Source organism: Phoca vitulina, unplaced genomic scaffold (genome assembly GCF_004348235.1).
Source record: "Phoca vitulina isolate PV1807 unplaced genomic scaffold, GSC_HSeal_1.0 scaffold13, whole genome shotgun sequence".
Lineage (NCBI taxonomy): Eukaryota > Metazoa > Chordata > Mammalia > Carnivora > Phocidae > Phoca > Phoca vitulina.
This window is the reverse complement of record NW_022589716.1, coordinates 3,436,094-3,452,613: the sequence shown is the minus strand read 5'-3', so window position 1 is coordinate 3,452,613 and position 16,520 is coordinate 3,436,094. Positions and strand designations below refer to the sequence as shown.

General features: G+C 46.4%; 1 protein-coding gene across 6 annotated transcripts in view; it reads left to right on the top strand.

Annotated features, from left to right (window-relative positions):
- Positions 1-2: 2 nt before the first annotated feature.
- The window catches only part of SUGP2 (SURP and G-patch domain containing 2), a 33,733-nt gene continuing 17,215 nt past the window's right edge, over positions 3-16,520 (top strand). Inside the window, exons 1-4 of one of the 6 annotated variants that reach the window (XM_032412505.1) lie at positions 3-90; positions 1,756-1,887; positions 5,904-7,508; positions 10,741-10,861. In XM_032412505.1, coding sequence (XP_032268396.1) covers positions 1,767-1,887; positions 5,904-7,508; positions 10,741-10,861 — 1,847 coding nt within the window. In that variant the 5' untranslated portion in view covers positions 3-90; positions 1,756-1,766. Of the gene's footprint in view, positions 91-285; positions 418-658; positions 818-1,198; positions 1,332-1,755; positions 1,888-5,903; positions 7,509-10,740; positions 10,862-16,520 lie in introns of those variants that run through there. The other 5 variants (XM_032412502.1, XM_032412504.1, XM_032412506.1 and 2 more) reach the window with 5 other exon arrangements.

The following is a 16,520-nucleotide window of genomic DNA, read 5'->3' as shown; positions in this document are numbered from 1 at the left end:
ACGGGCGCAGGTGCGCTGGCGCCAACTCGCCTCGGCCTCCCTCAGCTCCACGGACGCTCCCGGAGTGATCAAGAGTGACCGCGAGCGCAGGTAAAGCCGAGAGAGCCAACAGGTGTGCAGAGGCGGCGTCTTTGCCGCCTTTTTCCGGCAGCTCCCCGTTTCCGCCGCCCTCAATAAATTAACCTTTCGCCTCGGGAGAGTCTGCCCTGAGAAGCGAGCAACGCGCCTGCGCAAGAGGACTTGGCGGCGGCCGCCTGCGCCTGCGCACCAAGGCTCGGCAGCAGCTTGCGCCTGCGCGGCGCGGCGCTGCGGAGACCGTTGGCTCATTTGCATGGCCCCGCCTCGCGCGGCGGCGGCGGCGGCGGGTGAGGAGCCTGAGGCGGCGGCGGGGGCGGCTCCGCGCGCGGTGGGTTCGGGGTGAGGCCTGGGCCCGGGCGTCGTCTGTGGGCGGGCCCCGGGTGGGAAGCTCGGGTTCCGCTCCGGGGGCCCCGGGTCCCCGCGATGACGCCGCGAGCTCGGCCCTCGGGCTGTGCGTCGGCCGCGTCCCCGCCTGGTCGGCCTGGGGGGCGGTCTTCGGCCTCCCAGGCCCGACGCCCCCTTGTCTTCGTTCTCGGAGGCGGGTAGGAGGCGGGCCACGCCCGAAAGGGTTCATTCGTTCATTCATTCCACCCGAGCCCGGAGCGGCTCCGTTCGTAGGGGGATTACTGCGGCCAACCGCTGTATTGGGCTCTTTACCATTTTTTACCTGGTTCAATCCCCACAGCAGCCCCCGCTATAGCTGCCCGTTCTATGGATGGGGAAACGGAGGCGCAAAAAGGTTAGGTCACTCGATTTGATCCGGAGCCGCCTGACGGGGAGACCCTGCCCTTCGACAGCAGAGAACAAGGGGCACCCCAGGAAAAGGGCTTAAGAATGAGAAAAGGGGGTGATGGTTATAAGAAATGGCTCGAAGGAAGGGCAGGTTTGGGTCTTGAGGTTGAAGGTTTCAAGATGGAAGGGATATTTTGGTTAAGGACGCAGCCACTGGGTTCCTCAGCGTTGCTTTCAGTCGTTTTCTAGTCAGTCTTCAGGGCTTTGTCCCCACTACCAGTGCCCTGTTTTCCAGGTTCCGGTCTGGGCTCTCTGACCTTGGGTGGGTCACTTAGCCTGAGTCTTTCTCTTCTTCTGTATAATGTCATTCATAACAGGACCCGCTTTTCACTGGGTTGTTAGAAGAAGTAAACGAGATTGTGAGAGTCCCTTTCCTACAAGAGGACCTGGTACAGAGCGAGCTCTGTCACTGGCCAGGGATTCCAACGCTCACTTGTTGAGAGGCTGTTCTCAGAGGGCAGGTCAGTTCTCAGAGCCTCTTTGCGAGTCTGTGAAATAGGAAAATAGAAATGGGAAAGATCGCATCTCTCCTAACCACCATTTGCGAGGGTTATGCTCCTCCCCTCCACGCTGTTACATTCAGTTGTGTGTGTTGCTTCATTGCAGTTCTCCAGTAAACCCCAACAGATAGGGATTCTGAGGAAATGGGCTCAGAGAAGCAATATGGATTGTCTAAGGTCACAGTGCTTGCTGTGCTCCTTCTAACCAACACACCTGTGAGCTCCGTGAGGGCAGAAGCCCCCTTAAAATAATCCGGCTTCCCTCTGAAGCACCATGTTGAATTATAGATTACTGTCTCATCACTTTGAGGATTAGGTGAAATTGAGCAGGCTGTGTGAGCGTTAGTTGTCGTTCTTAGTGTCTTTTTTTCCCCTCTCGCTACAGGTCAGAGAAACATGGCAGCTAGGCGAATTGCACAGGAGACTTTTGATGCTGTATTGCAAGAAAAAGCTAACCGATATCACATGGACCCCAGTGGTGAGGCCGTAGGTGAAGCTCTTCAGTTTAAAGCTCAAGGTGAATTAAAGCGCTTGGTTTCTTTGGGGGGAGGGTAGCTATTGGGCATTCTTTTAGAGTAAGGGCTGGAGGATATCAATGCCTTGGGCAAACTATTCAACTCCTCGGATCCTACCTTCCTTATTTGTTAAGGAGAGAGAAAGTTATCTCCAGGTCTACCTGTCAAATCATTATGCAGAAGGGGATATTGTAATTATCTGAAGCTTCTTTGCCCCAGGCATCCTCCCCCACCTAAAGAAGGGTTCTTGAATCAATCTCCTGGCTCCATCCCCACCACCCCTGCCCAGATTTGAGCTCTTACTAGTTCTCGCCTGGATTATGGCAGTAATCTCCTGAACGGTCTCTCAGCTTCTGGCTCCATTCCCCTCAAATAGGCCTCCCTGACAGATCTATTAATGCCACCCTTGCTGGGTCAAGGCCCTACTTGGACTCTTGAGGCTCCCCATTTCGGGGTTATATCCTCAGACAAGTGCAGGAGCAACCTGGTAATAATTAATAGTGATGTGTACAAGACGAGGGCATGGGAGGTTGCCAAGTGTAGGCCTTGCCTGAAAACATTCCCCTTGGAAAGTTTTGAAATGTCACGCCAGCAGAATCAAAAATGGTGCACACATTGTTTGCAGGATGACAGGGAGGTCCCTCACCGTGCCACATAAGGCTCCCAGCCTTCATGTCCTGCCTTTGGGGCTCATGTTTCAGTGACACTGTGCTGCCTGTTTGTGCTTTGAATCCCTCCCCAGCCCAGCCCAGCCTAGCCTGGTTAAGTCTCTCGGGCACTAAGACCCAGCTTGCAGATGCCTTCCTCCAGGAAGCTCCTGCAGGCTTTGAGGTTGATTTGATTGCTCTTCCAGGCCCCTGAGCACTCCCTTTTTTGAGGTGGGCCAGCCTCCTCCAGGCCTCCTTTGGGCCTGTGCTGCTCCCTGCACCAGCCCCTGAGCCAGTTTCCACTGAGGAAACTTCCTCAGTGTTGACTGAGTGAGTCTAAGTGCTTGGGGCAGGGATAACTTGTGTACTTTGGATGTGGAGAAACCAAAGCCTAGAAGCTGTCTTCAGATTCTGAATTTTTAAAAATGCTTGAGTATTTTTACACAAAAACCTTCCCATTATAAGGGATTAGAAGAATTAAGAAGTAGTTAGGAGTATGGGGCACCTGAGTGGCTCAGTCAGTTAAGCATCTGCCTTCATTCAGCTCAGTTCATGATCCCAGGGTCCTGGGATCCCACATCAGGCTCTGCTCAGCGGCGAGCCTGCTTCTCCTTCTGCTGCTCCCCCTGCTTGTGCGCACACACGTGCACTCTGTCTGGCAAATAAATAAAAACAAAACAAAACAAAACAAAACACAGTAGTTAGGAGTATAATGTAAAAGTCTTTAGGTGCTTTCTTACCCCTCAGAGGTAACCATATCTGTGGTGTTTTGTGAATCCTTCAGTTCTTCTATGATACGTTTATGTAATCCTAAATACTTACGTATTGATATATGTGTACACACACGTTTATGTGTATATGTTTGTGCGTATATATATATATATACGCACACACATATATATCTGGAGATTTAAATCTTGGTTTATTTTTATCTAGAGACTCAAACGTCAATATGTATCGTAGTCTCCTCAAGAAAGATGGGGGGTGGGAGCTGTACTAGGAAACCAGCAGGATGCTAGATGGTTCCGGAACCACCACTTCGTCACAGAGCTAGGTCCATCGATTGGCCTTTCACTGTGTCTGTTCTAGTCTGTATTGCTTTATAAGGCATCTGAAAATCCCGTTGTGCAGACTCCATCCACCACTCTTCCTAATGCTACTGCCCTAACCGTGCCAGCAATAGCCATCAATACCTGGATTATCCCAGTGGACTTTTTGCTGGAACATCCATATCCACTCTTGTACCTGGTGGTCAATTCCCTGCACTAGCCTGTGAAGTCGCCCCTTTGCTCTGAACCCCTTCATGGCTTTCCATCTTGTTCAGAGTAAACTGTAGAGTCCCATTGAGGGCCTGACTTGATCTGTGACCCCCATTCTGTTCACATCCTCTAGCATAGTGGTTCCTTAACTTTGCTGCTTGTTAGAATCATCTGGGGACCCTTTAAGATTTTATTTATTTATTTATTTATTTATTTATTATTTATGAGAGAGCGAGCGCGCGCGCAAGCTAGAGAGCACGCTCATGTGCATGGGGAGGGTCAGAGGGGGAAGGGGAGGGACAAGCAGACTCCACAATGAGCGTGGAGCCCGACGTGGAGTTCAGTCTCATGAACCTAAGATCGTGAACCAAAATCAAGAGTCTGACACTCAGCCGACTGAGCCACCTAGACAACCCCCTGGGGACCCTTTTAAAAACCCTAATGCCCAGGCCACACCCCATCCCAATTAATTAAATCAGAATGCCTGGGGATCCCCAAGGACTCCAGTGTGCAGTAGAGTTTAGGAGCCACCTTCTTACCACTTTGCCGCCGTTACTCTCTTCCATTCTGGCTACACTTGTTCCCTGCTAGTCTTACCTCAGGGCTTTGTCCTGATGCTCCCTCTGCCTGGAAGGCTTCCCCCGTAACTGTGCAGTCTGGCCCCCGACACCAGGCCTGTCTGCACAAATACACTGTTGTCAGAGCAGCTTTCCTTGGCCGGCCTGTCTGAAAACGGCTCTCCCTCTTCATGTTCTGGCCTGCTTGATATTTCTTATTGGCACTTTTGTACATGTGATGGATTTTTGTTTATTGTTTGGCTCCCTCAACTGATAAATCCAGGGGAGTAGGGATTTTGTTGTCTCCTTTCCCTGCTATATAACTCCATTGCCGGGGCACCCGGGTGGCTCAGTCAGTTAAGCGGCTGCCTTCAGCTCAGGTCATGGTCCCAGGGTCCTGGGATCGAGCCCCGCATCAGGCTCCCTGCTCGGCAGGAACCCTGCTTCTCCCTCTCCCACCCCCCTGCTTGTGTTCCCTCTCTTGCTGTGTCTCTCTCTGTCAGATAAATAAATAAAATATTTAAAAAAAAATAAATAACTCCATTGCCTAGAGCAGTGCCCACACACAGTAGTTGCTCAGCAAGTACTTGTTGAACAAATAAATTTGGGTTTATATAAAGCTTTAGCTTCTTGTGGTCTCTTCGCCCATTACTACTCCCTGGCATCTCTCTCCCTTTTCTTTTATTTGACGTCTTGACTAGGTAATATTTTGATTCATAAGCTAGAAAGTTAGAAAGCTACTCTGCAAAGTCTCCCTGAGGCCTGCTGTTCCCATGTTCCTGGTTTCTTACAGAGTTTCTTTGTGTGTGAATAAGCAAATGCAAATTCAGGTTCCTATTTTTCTCATTTCTATTTTCTCATTTCTACACATACTGTTCAATTTTCATTGTGGCCTCTCTTGCTGCGGCTTGTTTAGCTTCTGTGTTCTCTTACCTGTTTTAGTCTGTTTTTTCAGAGGATTGGTTGGCCCAGTGGACCTTTGCAGGGAGCCTGGCTGCCACCTTTGGGTCAGCTGCTCGGCTGTGGTTGGCTGTGGTTGGCTGTGGTGGGTGTAGTGTCCGACATGGCTCCTGCCTCCGTGGCCCTGTGACCTAACACTTTCTCCTCCGAGGGAGGGAGGGCAGGCAGCCTCCAGAGAAACTGTCTACTGTGTGCTAGAAGTAGAAATGTACAAGTGTTCCAGTTGTAGTAAAGAAGCCCAGGGTATTTGGGGACCAGACACCCTTTCCTGAGTCAAAAAGAGGGCTTATAAAACAGATGCCTGCAGAGCCAGGACAAGAAGGCCGAGTGAATGAGGAGCACCACTGCCCAGCCTCTGTGCACTGTCATCCAGGCACATGCAGGCCTGGTGCTTGTAGGTATTCTGTTTTTAGAATTTGTAAATCCAGATTTTTAAGTAAAGACACACACATTTTAAATGTTAGAAACAAACACAAATTTTTTAAATGCATTCTGGCAAATAAAGGACCCCTGCTGGCTGGTGGTGTGTGGACTGCCTTTTTGCAACCTCTGGTCTAAATTACCTTTTTGTTCCTCTTTGGATCATCTATTTCAGATCTTCTAAGGACAGTCCCAAGAGCCAGAGCAGATATGTATGATGACATTCCTAGTGACAGCAGATATACTCTGGCTGGATCTGTAGCCCACCCTCGAGACACTGGAAGAGAAAGCCTGAGAGGTGATGTATTTCCAGGACCTTCCTTCAGATCAAGCAATCCTTCTGTAAGTGAAGACAACTACTTTCGCAAAGAGTGTGGCCGGGATTTGGAATTTTCCCACCCTGATTCCCGAGACCAGGTTTTTGGCCACCGGAAATTGGGACATTTCCGATCTCAGGACTGGAAATTTGCACTCCGTGGCTCTTGGGAACAAGACTTTGCCCACTCCGTTTCTCAAGAATCCCCTTGGTCACAGGAGTATAATTTTGGTCCTTCTGCACTACTGGGGGACTTTGGTTCCTCCAGGCTGATTGAGAAAGAGTGTTTGGAGAAAGAGAGTCGGGATTACGACGTGGACCGTCCAGGGGAGGCAGACTCTGTGCTCAGGGGCAGTGCCCAAGTCCAGGGCAGAGGCCGAGGTCTAAACATCGTTGACCAGGAAGGGGCCCTTTTAGGGAAGGGAGAGACTCAGGGCCTGCTCCCAACTAAAGGGGGAGTCGGGAAACTTGTCACACTAAGAAGTGTGAGCACAAAGAAAGTACCCACTGTAAATCGTATTACTCCCAAAACTCAGGGCACCAACCAAATCCAGAAAACCACCTCAAGTCCTGATGTAACCCTGGGGACAAACCCAGGGACAGAAGATATCCAGTTTCCCACTCAGATCCCTTTGGGGCTCAATTTGAAGGATATTCGGCTCCCCAGAAGAAAGATGAGCTTTGACCTCATAGATAAGTCTGACGTTTTTTCAAGATTTGGGATAGAAATAATCAAATGGGCAGGATTCCATACCATAAAAGATGATGTTAAATTTTCCCAGCTTTTCCAGACTCTCTTTGAACTCGAAACCGAAACCTGTGCTAAAATGCTCGCTTCGTTCAAATGCTCCTTAAAACCAGAGCACAGAGATTTTTGCTTTTTTACTATCAAATTTTTAAAGCACTCTGCTTTGAAAACACCCAGAGTTGATAACGAGTTTTTAAACATGCTTTTAGACAAAGGTGCTGTGAAGACCAAAAATTGCTTTTTTGAAATCATAAAGCCCTTTGACAAGTACATAATGAGGCTTCAAGACCGGCTCCTGAAGAGTGTAACACCCCTGCTCATGGCATGCAATGCCTATGAGCTGAGTGTCAAGATGAAGACCCTCAGTAACCCCCTGGACTTGGCTATTGCCCTGGAGACCACCAATTCTCTCTGCCGGAAATCTTTAGCCCTTTTGGGACAGACTTTCTCCTTGGCGTCTTCTTTCCGGCAAGAGAAAATCTTAGAAGCCGTGGGCCTCCAAGATATAGCTCCTTCTCCTGCCGCGTTTCCAAATTTCGAAGACTCTACTCTGTTTGGGAGAGAATACATCGATCACCTGAAGGCCTGGCTGGTCAGCAGTGGGTGTCCGCTCCAGGTCAAGAAAGCTGAACCTGAGCCAACCCAAGAGGAGGAGAAAATGGTTCCTCCTACCAAACCGGAAATTCAGGCCAAGGCTCCGAGTGGTCTGAGTGATGGTAAGGAAAGCACTGAAAGTTCCTATTTATTGTGATTAGTTTGTTTTTCATGTTTTCTTGTAATGTCTCTTATTTTCTTTGAGATTTTTGCACAGAAGTTTTTTAGCCAACTGGAAACAGAGTTTTAGTAGAAAACTCATATTGGCCAGGGTGCATGTCTGCTATACATTGTGAAAGCGTATATTAGGAATCTTCTGTCTACCACAGAAGTCCTTAGACATTTCTGGGTCACAGATTCCTTTGGGAATCTGATCAAAAGCTGTGGCCCTTGCCAGGAAAAATGCACACATATTTGTACACAATTCTGCCTGTGCTTTCTGGGGGGTTTGTACCATCCTGCAGCCAAGGTTAAGAAGCCCTTGTTATAGCATCTCCCTCCCCCCACCCTAAGGTATTAGTAGAGGGGAAAGTAAACACTGGGCACTGTCTCTGGGGAGTCCCCAGGCTCCTAAGCGACAGAAGTCTCAAAACCCAGCTCCTCCTGTGCCAGGATTAGGGGGATGGAAGAGACCCTAGCCCAGGGGAGTTGGGGAGGCCGTGTTTGAGCTGTGTTGAGGGACCAGCAGAGATCAGCCACGTCAGCCCAGGTAGTAGAAGCACCTTTCTACCCACTCACTTTTCTAGAACGGCTGAAAGTCGATAGATCAATTAGGTACATCTGGTAACCTGCAGTTAAGGAGTCAGCTTTGGGGAGGTTCCAGAAAGGCCAAGAAAGAGGTAATACTAAGAAAAAAAAACAACAACAGAGGTATTATAAACATTTGGCTGTTTGGTGTCCTCTCTCCCTCTTAGCACCCAGGTTGGATGCTCTCCTAGCCCAGACATCCCAGAGGTCATGAGCATATGTGGTGCCCATGTGACCCACGATGAAGCACTTTCCCCCCCTTCACCTCAGGAGGAAGTCCCTTTCCCCACAAGGCAGGTTTCAGCTTCCATTGCCCCAGCCAAGTGGGAAAGCCTTGTTTGTCCCTGAATCTCTTTACTCCTCTACACCCTTATGCAGCCCTGATTACATCAGGCACTGGGTAGGTCCCACCATGGATGGGCAGCCACAGCCACTCCTGGAGAGGGAGCCTTCCAGAAATGGGCTCAGGGCTGAAGCAGGACCCCTCCTCCCCACACCCCTCATAGTGGAGTGGAAAGTCAGGGTCATGATGATACTGAAGCACTTTGTTTGAAGGAGGAAAAAAACACCCATAACTTAAAGTTGCCCACCACTCTTTTCTGGTTTTGTTGCTATGCGGGTGCACCCATAGCACCAGTATTGCTGTGCTGAAAACACTACAGTCTATTCTTTTATAGGATCATCAAAGGCCTTTTTCTGTGTTTCAGCAGCATTTGCTGCATCATGATACTGACCTAACGTAAATTACCTCACCCTTCCCTTCATGTGGGACTGTGCTGCCTTTTACTAGAGGCCTCTGAGGCTGAGCAGAGCTGGGTTCCCTTGTAATTGATGTCTGCAAGCCTGGGCTGTCTGGACAGCAGGTAGATGGCACCAGCGCCCGTGTCTCATGGGGTATGCCCTGCCAGTGCTCGCATTACTGTCAGAAATGCGGAGATGACATCTTCAGTTGAATGTTTTGGTTACTGCTATTGTTATTTTTTATTTTTTAGTTCCCCTCTATAGAATGTGGTCAGGGGAAGAGGATTGTGGGGCCAAAGCTGGGACGCTTGCTTATGGTTACCTTCTCGAGAGATGGTTGCAGTGATCCACAAATTACGTTGTTTTTCAAAGCTTCCAACTCTGAACCTTTTATTCTTTGGTAGGATTGTGTAAAACCAGCAATTCTGTAGGATGAGAGCCGATAACAAAAAAAAAAAAAAAAAAAAAGGAAAGGAATTTCAAAGGGGAAATAATTGCAATAGCATGACAATTGAAGAATCCATTTAGCCGGTGTAAAGAGCTCACACTGAGGTTTAAAATAAGTTTAAAGCTGCAACTGAGACATAAGCAAGGACTGGACGTGCAGTTACTCCACAGAACAAACTGGAAAACCTCTCCAGTTCAGGAGTGGTTTTTATCGAGTGACTAAATAAACAGACCATTCTGTGCAATTAAAACTAGCAAATATCAGAAAACTAAACAGTCTTATTAATTGAGGGCCAGCTGCTCTTCTGTGTTGCCAGTGGCGTTGTAAATTGAAACTCATTAAGGAGGGGCGCACCTGGGTGGCTCAGTCAAACATCCGACTTTTGATCTCAGCCCAGGTCTTGATCTCAGGGTCCTGAGTTCAAGCCCCCTGTTGGGCTCCACACTGGGCCTGGACCCTACTTAAAAACAAAAACAAAAAACACACACTTCATATTGAAGGAAATTTACACTTTAAGAAATGTTTTTCTTTTCATGTATTCAGCAAATATTTTCTGTGAACACCTATCCTAGGGCCACTGACTTTTTTGATTAGGGAATTTTTCTTTGCAAATCTATATGTTTTCTGATTATAAAACACATGCATATTTATTTTTTATAGATAAAGCACAAAGAAAATGAAGTCTCTGGTAAATCTACCCATAGATAATATCTATTAACATTCTGACATATTTCCTTTTTTTCTCCACGTGTCCGTATTTGTGTATCTTTTCTTCGCTCCTTCATATTGGGAATCATAATCTAGATTTTTTTTTATGTATTTTATACCGAGTTCCTTTTTTTTTTTTTTTAAAGATTTTATTTCTTTATTTGACAGAGAGACACAGCGAGAGAGGGAACACAAGCAGGGGGAGTGGGAGAGGGAGAAGCAGGCTTCCACGGAGCAGGGAGCCCGATGCGGGGCTCGATCCCAGGATCCTGGGATCATGACCTGAGCTAAAGGCAGACGCTTAACGACTGAGCCACCCAGGCGCCCTACTGAGTTACATTTTATATCTTTATATGTTTTTCACTTAATATGAACATTCCAGTTAAGCAATACCTGACAAGCAGAATAGAATTGCTACATATCATTTCCTTCTGTAGAATATATGCATATATTGTTCTGTACAGTCACTATAAGCTTGTGACTTTCTCTTCTAGTGGTTATGCTGTTCTGTCTTTTGGGATGATATTTTGGGTATTGGTTTTTAGAATACCATGCTGCTCTCCTCTTTTCAATGCTGATTTCTCTTGAATGAGGATTTTGGTCACTGGTGCCTGCTTAGGTTCCATCCTAAGCCTCTGACTCCATCCTGGTCATCCCAGGCCCCATGTGGTCCAGTGTGTTTCTCAGAAAAGCCCTCTTGTGTGTTCCAGCAGTCCCCCAGCGAGCGGATCACAAGGTGGTGGACACAATCGACCAGCTGGTCACTCGTGTTGTTGGAGGCAGCCTATCTCCCAAAGAGAGAGCTCTTCTCAAGGAGGACCCTGCTTACTGGTAGGTCTTTAAATGTTGGCCCTCCGAATCCCTCCCATAGAACACACGGCAAAATTTGTGTCTTGATGGTGTCCAACACAGAGGGTGAGGTATTAATTTTGAGGAGTGGTGTTAGCCAGTGGGAACAGCATGAGAGAGGGTTGGGTTCACTGACATTCAATTCCCAGCCCTGCTGCCACCCTGCCATGTGGCCTTCTCTTGTCCGATCCAGGAGCCCCTCGTGCCTCTGTGCTGGCTTAAGGATGAGGTGAGAGGTGCATGCAGAGAGCACGTGAAGATAAGGGATGGGTCACAGCAGTTGTTTGTGACTTACTGCTACTGTTTGTTCAACTCTCTTCTCCTTTTGCCTTACTGCCTCTTCACACGAATGGAGCAAGTTTTTAAAATTAAGGTTTTCAGCATAAATGCAATACTTGTTTATTAGAGGAAGTTGAGAACAAGGGTGAAGCCCCTCGTATGCCCACCGACATCTACTGCCAGTTTTGCCTGTTTGCTTCCAGTCTCTCTGCCCACTGAGGGCTATTTGGGTTTTTGTTTAATATAGCTGTGATTTTACTATGATATAATACATCCTGCTCTTTTGGGGTTTATGTATTTATTTTTTCTGCTCATTTTATTTTTTTTTTATTTTTTATTTTTTTAAGATTTTATTTATTTATTTGAGAGAGAATGAGATAGAGAGAGAGCATGAGAGGGGGGAGGGTCAGAGGGAGAAGCAGACTCCCTGCCGAGCAGGGAGCCCGATGCGGGACTCGATCCCGGAACTCCAGGATCATGACCTGAGCCGAAGGCAGTCGCTTAATCAACTGAGCCACCCAGGCGTCCCTCTGCTCATTTTAGATAACACCGGAAAATGCTAGTATTCTTTATTTTTCATAAATATTTTCAGACAGCTGCGTTTATTAGTCCATAGAGGAGGTGGCCAGAGTTTAGTTAGCCATCCCTCTCTGGTTAGACTTTCAGAATGATTTTGATTGTATACTGTTTCAAACTGCTTCAGCAAATGGCTTAATGCAGCCTATTTTCTTGTGTGTTTAGGATTATCTCTAGGGGCGCCTGGGTGGCTCAGTCGTTAAGCGTCTGCCTTCGGCCCAGGTCATGATCCCAGGGTCCTGGGATCGAGTCCCACATCGGGCTCCCTGCTCGGCAGGAAGCCTGCTTCTCCCTCTCCCACTCCCCCTGCTTGTGTTCCTGCTCTCGCTGTCTCTCTCTCTGTCAAATAAATAAATAAAATCTTTAAAAAAAAAAAAAAGGATTATCTCTAGATTGCTGCAAGTGGAAAATGTTCATACTTTAACTTTTTTTAAAGATTTATTTCTTTATTTATTTTTAAAGATTTTATTATTTATTTGAGAGAGAGAGAGCATGTGAGCAGGGGAGGAACAGAGGGAGAGGGAGACAATTTCCAGCAGACTCCGCACTGAGCACAGAGCCCGATGCAGGGCTCGATCCCAGGACCCCGAGATCATGACCTGAGCCAAAACCAAGAGTTAGATGCTCAACCAGCTGAGCCACCCAGGTGCCCCTGCCTTTTTTTTAAATCATAAAAGTGGCATATGTCCATTGTAAAAATAGAAAAAAGTAATAAGGTAAAGATACTGTCACTCAGAGCTCCACCACTTCTCCCTCTCAGTGTGTCCTAGGTTTCAAACCTAACATCACTGTCCCTTTAGCAGTGGGTACGTGCTCTTCCTTTGTACACAGGTACCCTAGCATACTCAACCATTGCCCATTGATGAGTTCTTAGATTCTTTCCAGTTTTTCCCTACCGTAAATACCATTATGATGAACAATGTTTTCTGTTTATTTCTGTCTACATTTCTGGCAGTTTGTTAGGGTAGTATCTGGGAGTGAAATTGCTGGGTTAAGGAGAAAATTAACTTTACAGGCCTTTGATCTCTGTCGCTTTTTCTCAGCTGCAGCATGATTGACCTTTGAGACTGGATAATCCTCTGGTGGGGACTGTCCTGCGCTTTGCAGGATATTTATTAGCATCCTTTGCCTTCCCCCTTACACTGGATGCCAGTAGAATCCTCCATCCCAGAAGCTGGCCACTGGGGGCAGGAGTTGCCCCTGGTGGAAGCCATCGTTCTTTATCATCAGGTTACTTTCTGTGGGTTATCTGTCCCAGTTGACACCTGCTGCCACTCTGTAAGCATGCCATGCCCTAACCTGTGTTTTGACTTAAAGATAATTTCATGGTGTGATGTTTTACCTCGTATTCCTTTGTTAATTAACAAAGATTATATGTTTCCTCATTGTACGTCTAGTTGTAGTTCCTTTTTTTTAAGTGTCTATTCAGGTCTTGTGTGATCAATATCACACCCATACTGGACTCAGAATTCTTGCTGTTGTAATTACTAAAAATGCTTGAAAGGCATAAATTGCTACGTAACAGTACTAGAGTTTTGGTCTTAACCAGCATGATTTACCAGGGGGAAGGGTTGGAGCTTATATGGTTTTATTTTTACAGAATTCTCAGACTCATTTGTATTATTTTCATATTTAGAATGAGGTGGGCATATAACTTAAAAGTGAAAAAAAAAAACAGCCCAATAAGCAAATTGTTCCATCATAATTTATTGAAAACTTTATTATCAAACACTTTTTGCTTTCTCTGCACTTGGTACTATTCTCGGCCCTTTTCTGATTTAAGCACTAGCTGACTGAATCCTCATAAACCTTGTGAGGCAGGTATGTTGTCATCCTTATTTTACAGATAGGAGACTTGAGGCTCAAAGAGGCCTCTTACCTAAAGAGTGCAAAGCTAGTGAGATAGAGTTGAGATTCTCATCCAGGTTCTTGCTCTCAATCTGTGTGCGTGCTGAAGGAAGGAAGCTAGATAGCCTCAGATTGACAGGTGAAAGCAGAGACCAAACCCTCTTGGGTAAAGTACTCTCCAGACTTGAAAGGCTCGGGCAATTTCCAGGTGATTGGGCTGGAGGGAAAGGGGACCCCGAGAAGAGGGACATGTGCCTCTGCATCATGACCAGCCGGGCTCATGATCACTGATGGCCAGTGGTAACAGACAAAACCATAACCAGAGTTGTACATATGGGAGGTGGGGTACAAAATCAGAAATAAGCATTGAATTAGAAATCAAATATTTGAGAAAAATGAACATCATGAAGGAAAGTCACCAAACTCAACAAATAGAGCTGACACCTGAGAAGACTGAGTTACCATAAGAAAAAAAGTTAGTGTAAAAATATATGTGTGTGGTTAACAGTCTTCTGTGGATAATAGTATATTGTATCCATGAAACAGGAGCTTTTTGTTTTTGGAAAAGAACCTGTTAAAGATCTTGGAAATTGGGCGCCTGGGTGGCTCAGATGGTTAAGCGTCTGCCTTCGGCTCAGGTCATGATCCCCGAGTCCCTCATCGGGCTCCCTGCTAGGCGGGGAGCCTGCTTCTCCCTCTGCCTCTGCCTCTCTGACTTTCATGAATAAATAAATAAAACATTTATTAAAAAAAAAAAAGATCTTGGAAATGAAGTCTGATTGTTGAAATAAAAATCCCAGTGGTTGGCTAGAATAGACCCAGATGAAGAAGAGATTAGGGAGCTGGACTCAGACTTGACTCCTGGAAAACTCCTTCAGAAGGAATTACCAGAGACTATCAGAGGAAAAGATGTGGTGCCAAGAAAGAATGATAAGAAACTAGTAAGGTTAGGGCTTTGGTGTGTACATTAGAATTCTTAAAGGAGTCCGTGTATGTAGTTTATAAAAATCAGTTGAATTAAGAAACGCAAAATGTTTCCACTTTGACCAGTTCCCATGCCAGTTCTACTCGCAGTCAGTCTCTTTTGGTATTTTAAACTTCTAAATTATCTCTTGATGATAAGCCTGTGTTGCTCTTCTTTGATCTATCAGTTTTAGCCATCACTGTTGAAATTCTATGAAGATAAGTGAGGATTTAGCTCTCTCTCCTCTCAGTCACTCATCAGAAAACCACCTTCTTGCTAGGCTCCAGTGCTGTGTTAGGTTCTTTTTATTAGTTAGTAAAAGTTCAGACCTTAGGAAACACGTAAGAAGGCTTTGCGTTATCTCAGCCCTTCAAGGAACAGCAGAGATTTGCGATTTCTACCTCCCTACAAGGAGGAGCAAACACTGGTTTGTTCACAGCCGGGCCTTGTGGACAGAACTGGCCACTGCCACTCACTGAGGCGGCCTGCACCTTCTGGTGCCCTAAAATAACAATAGTAGTGCAGACACCCACTGCAGCTTTGCTTCCTTGTCAGGAGCACCCGTTCGCAAAGCTTCCTCCATTCTCTATGAGAGAGATTGCAAAGCAGCAGGCCCATAGAATGGTCCCAAGGATGTAAGATGTAGAAGTGAAAGAATATGTCACTTTGTTTTTCCCATCTTCTAAGTTGTCCCTTCAGAGTGGGATGGTCCTGACCCTTGCTGGACTATGCCCTACAGGGACAGCCACCATGTCCACATGTTTACAGACTGAGGAAAAAGCATGTGGGCTTGAATCTCTCTTGGCTGGCCCCAGCAGGATTGTCCAAGGGCCTCAAAGCAAATACAAGATCTAATTAATTGATGCTGGGGTGGGGGGGCGGACATGGACCCTAAAACCCCAGATAATCTAGATAATGTAAGGTGGTAAGTAGCGGGAAAGAGATGGATACTAAGGTTCTTGTCCTGTTAAAAGTGAGGATATAGGGACGCCTGCGTGGCTCAGTCAGTTAAAGCATCTGCCTTTGGCTCAGGTCATGATCCCAGGGTCCTGGGATCAAATTCCGCTTCAGGCTCCTTGCTCAGCAGGGAGCCTGCTTCTCCCTCTGCCTGCCACTCCCCCTGCTTGTGCTCTCTCTCCCTCTCCCTCTCTCTCTCTCTGACAAAAAAAAAAGTGTGAGGATATAGCTAGTGACTAGTTCTGAACACAGAAAATAATAGTTTAAATGTATATTAATCTGATTAGCCAGTAAAGACATAGAAGTGGGATTTATAACTTCCACACTACTATAGAGGGTGAAGCCAAAAAGAAAATGTATTCATCCCAATGAAAAGCGAGAAAGGGAAAAAAAATAAAAAAGGAGGGCAAATAGGAAACGAGTACAATGGTGCCACCTTTACCAGGGACTTGGGTTTAAAAGTACCAACTATTGCTTCCTCTCAGAGATAAATAAAACAGAGTGGGGGAAAAAATGGAAAATGACATACCAAGCAAAGGCTATCAAAAAAAAAAAAAAAAAAGAGGTATATAAAAGTCATTTCAGACAAAACAGAGAAAAGCATAAAAGGGGGCAAAGTAGGCTACTGACCAGGCACAGTCATCATGGAGCCCAACACAGGTCTCGAACTCACAACCCTGAGATCAAGACCTGAGCCAAAACCGAGTCATACGCTTAGCCAACTGAGCCAGCCAGGCACCCGAATAGTTGGGAATCTTGATGCCTGAACTACGTAGCTTAGAGCTGTGTAAATAAACAACACTTAGAAATATAAGAGGAATTGATCGATCTATATCATGGCAGGAGGCTTGAATATAATTCTCTGAAATGGGTAGATGTCATCCAAATAAGAGGATATTTAGAACACAGTGAATGGGCATAAACAGGTAAAGATGATGTGCTAATGTTTGTTGAGCAGTTAGTGAATGCCACACAGTATTTAAAGCATTTTTCTTACAATGGAAAGTGTGTAACTCA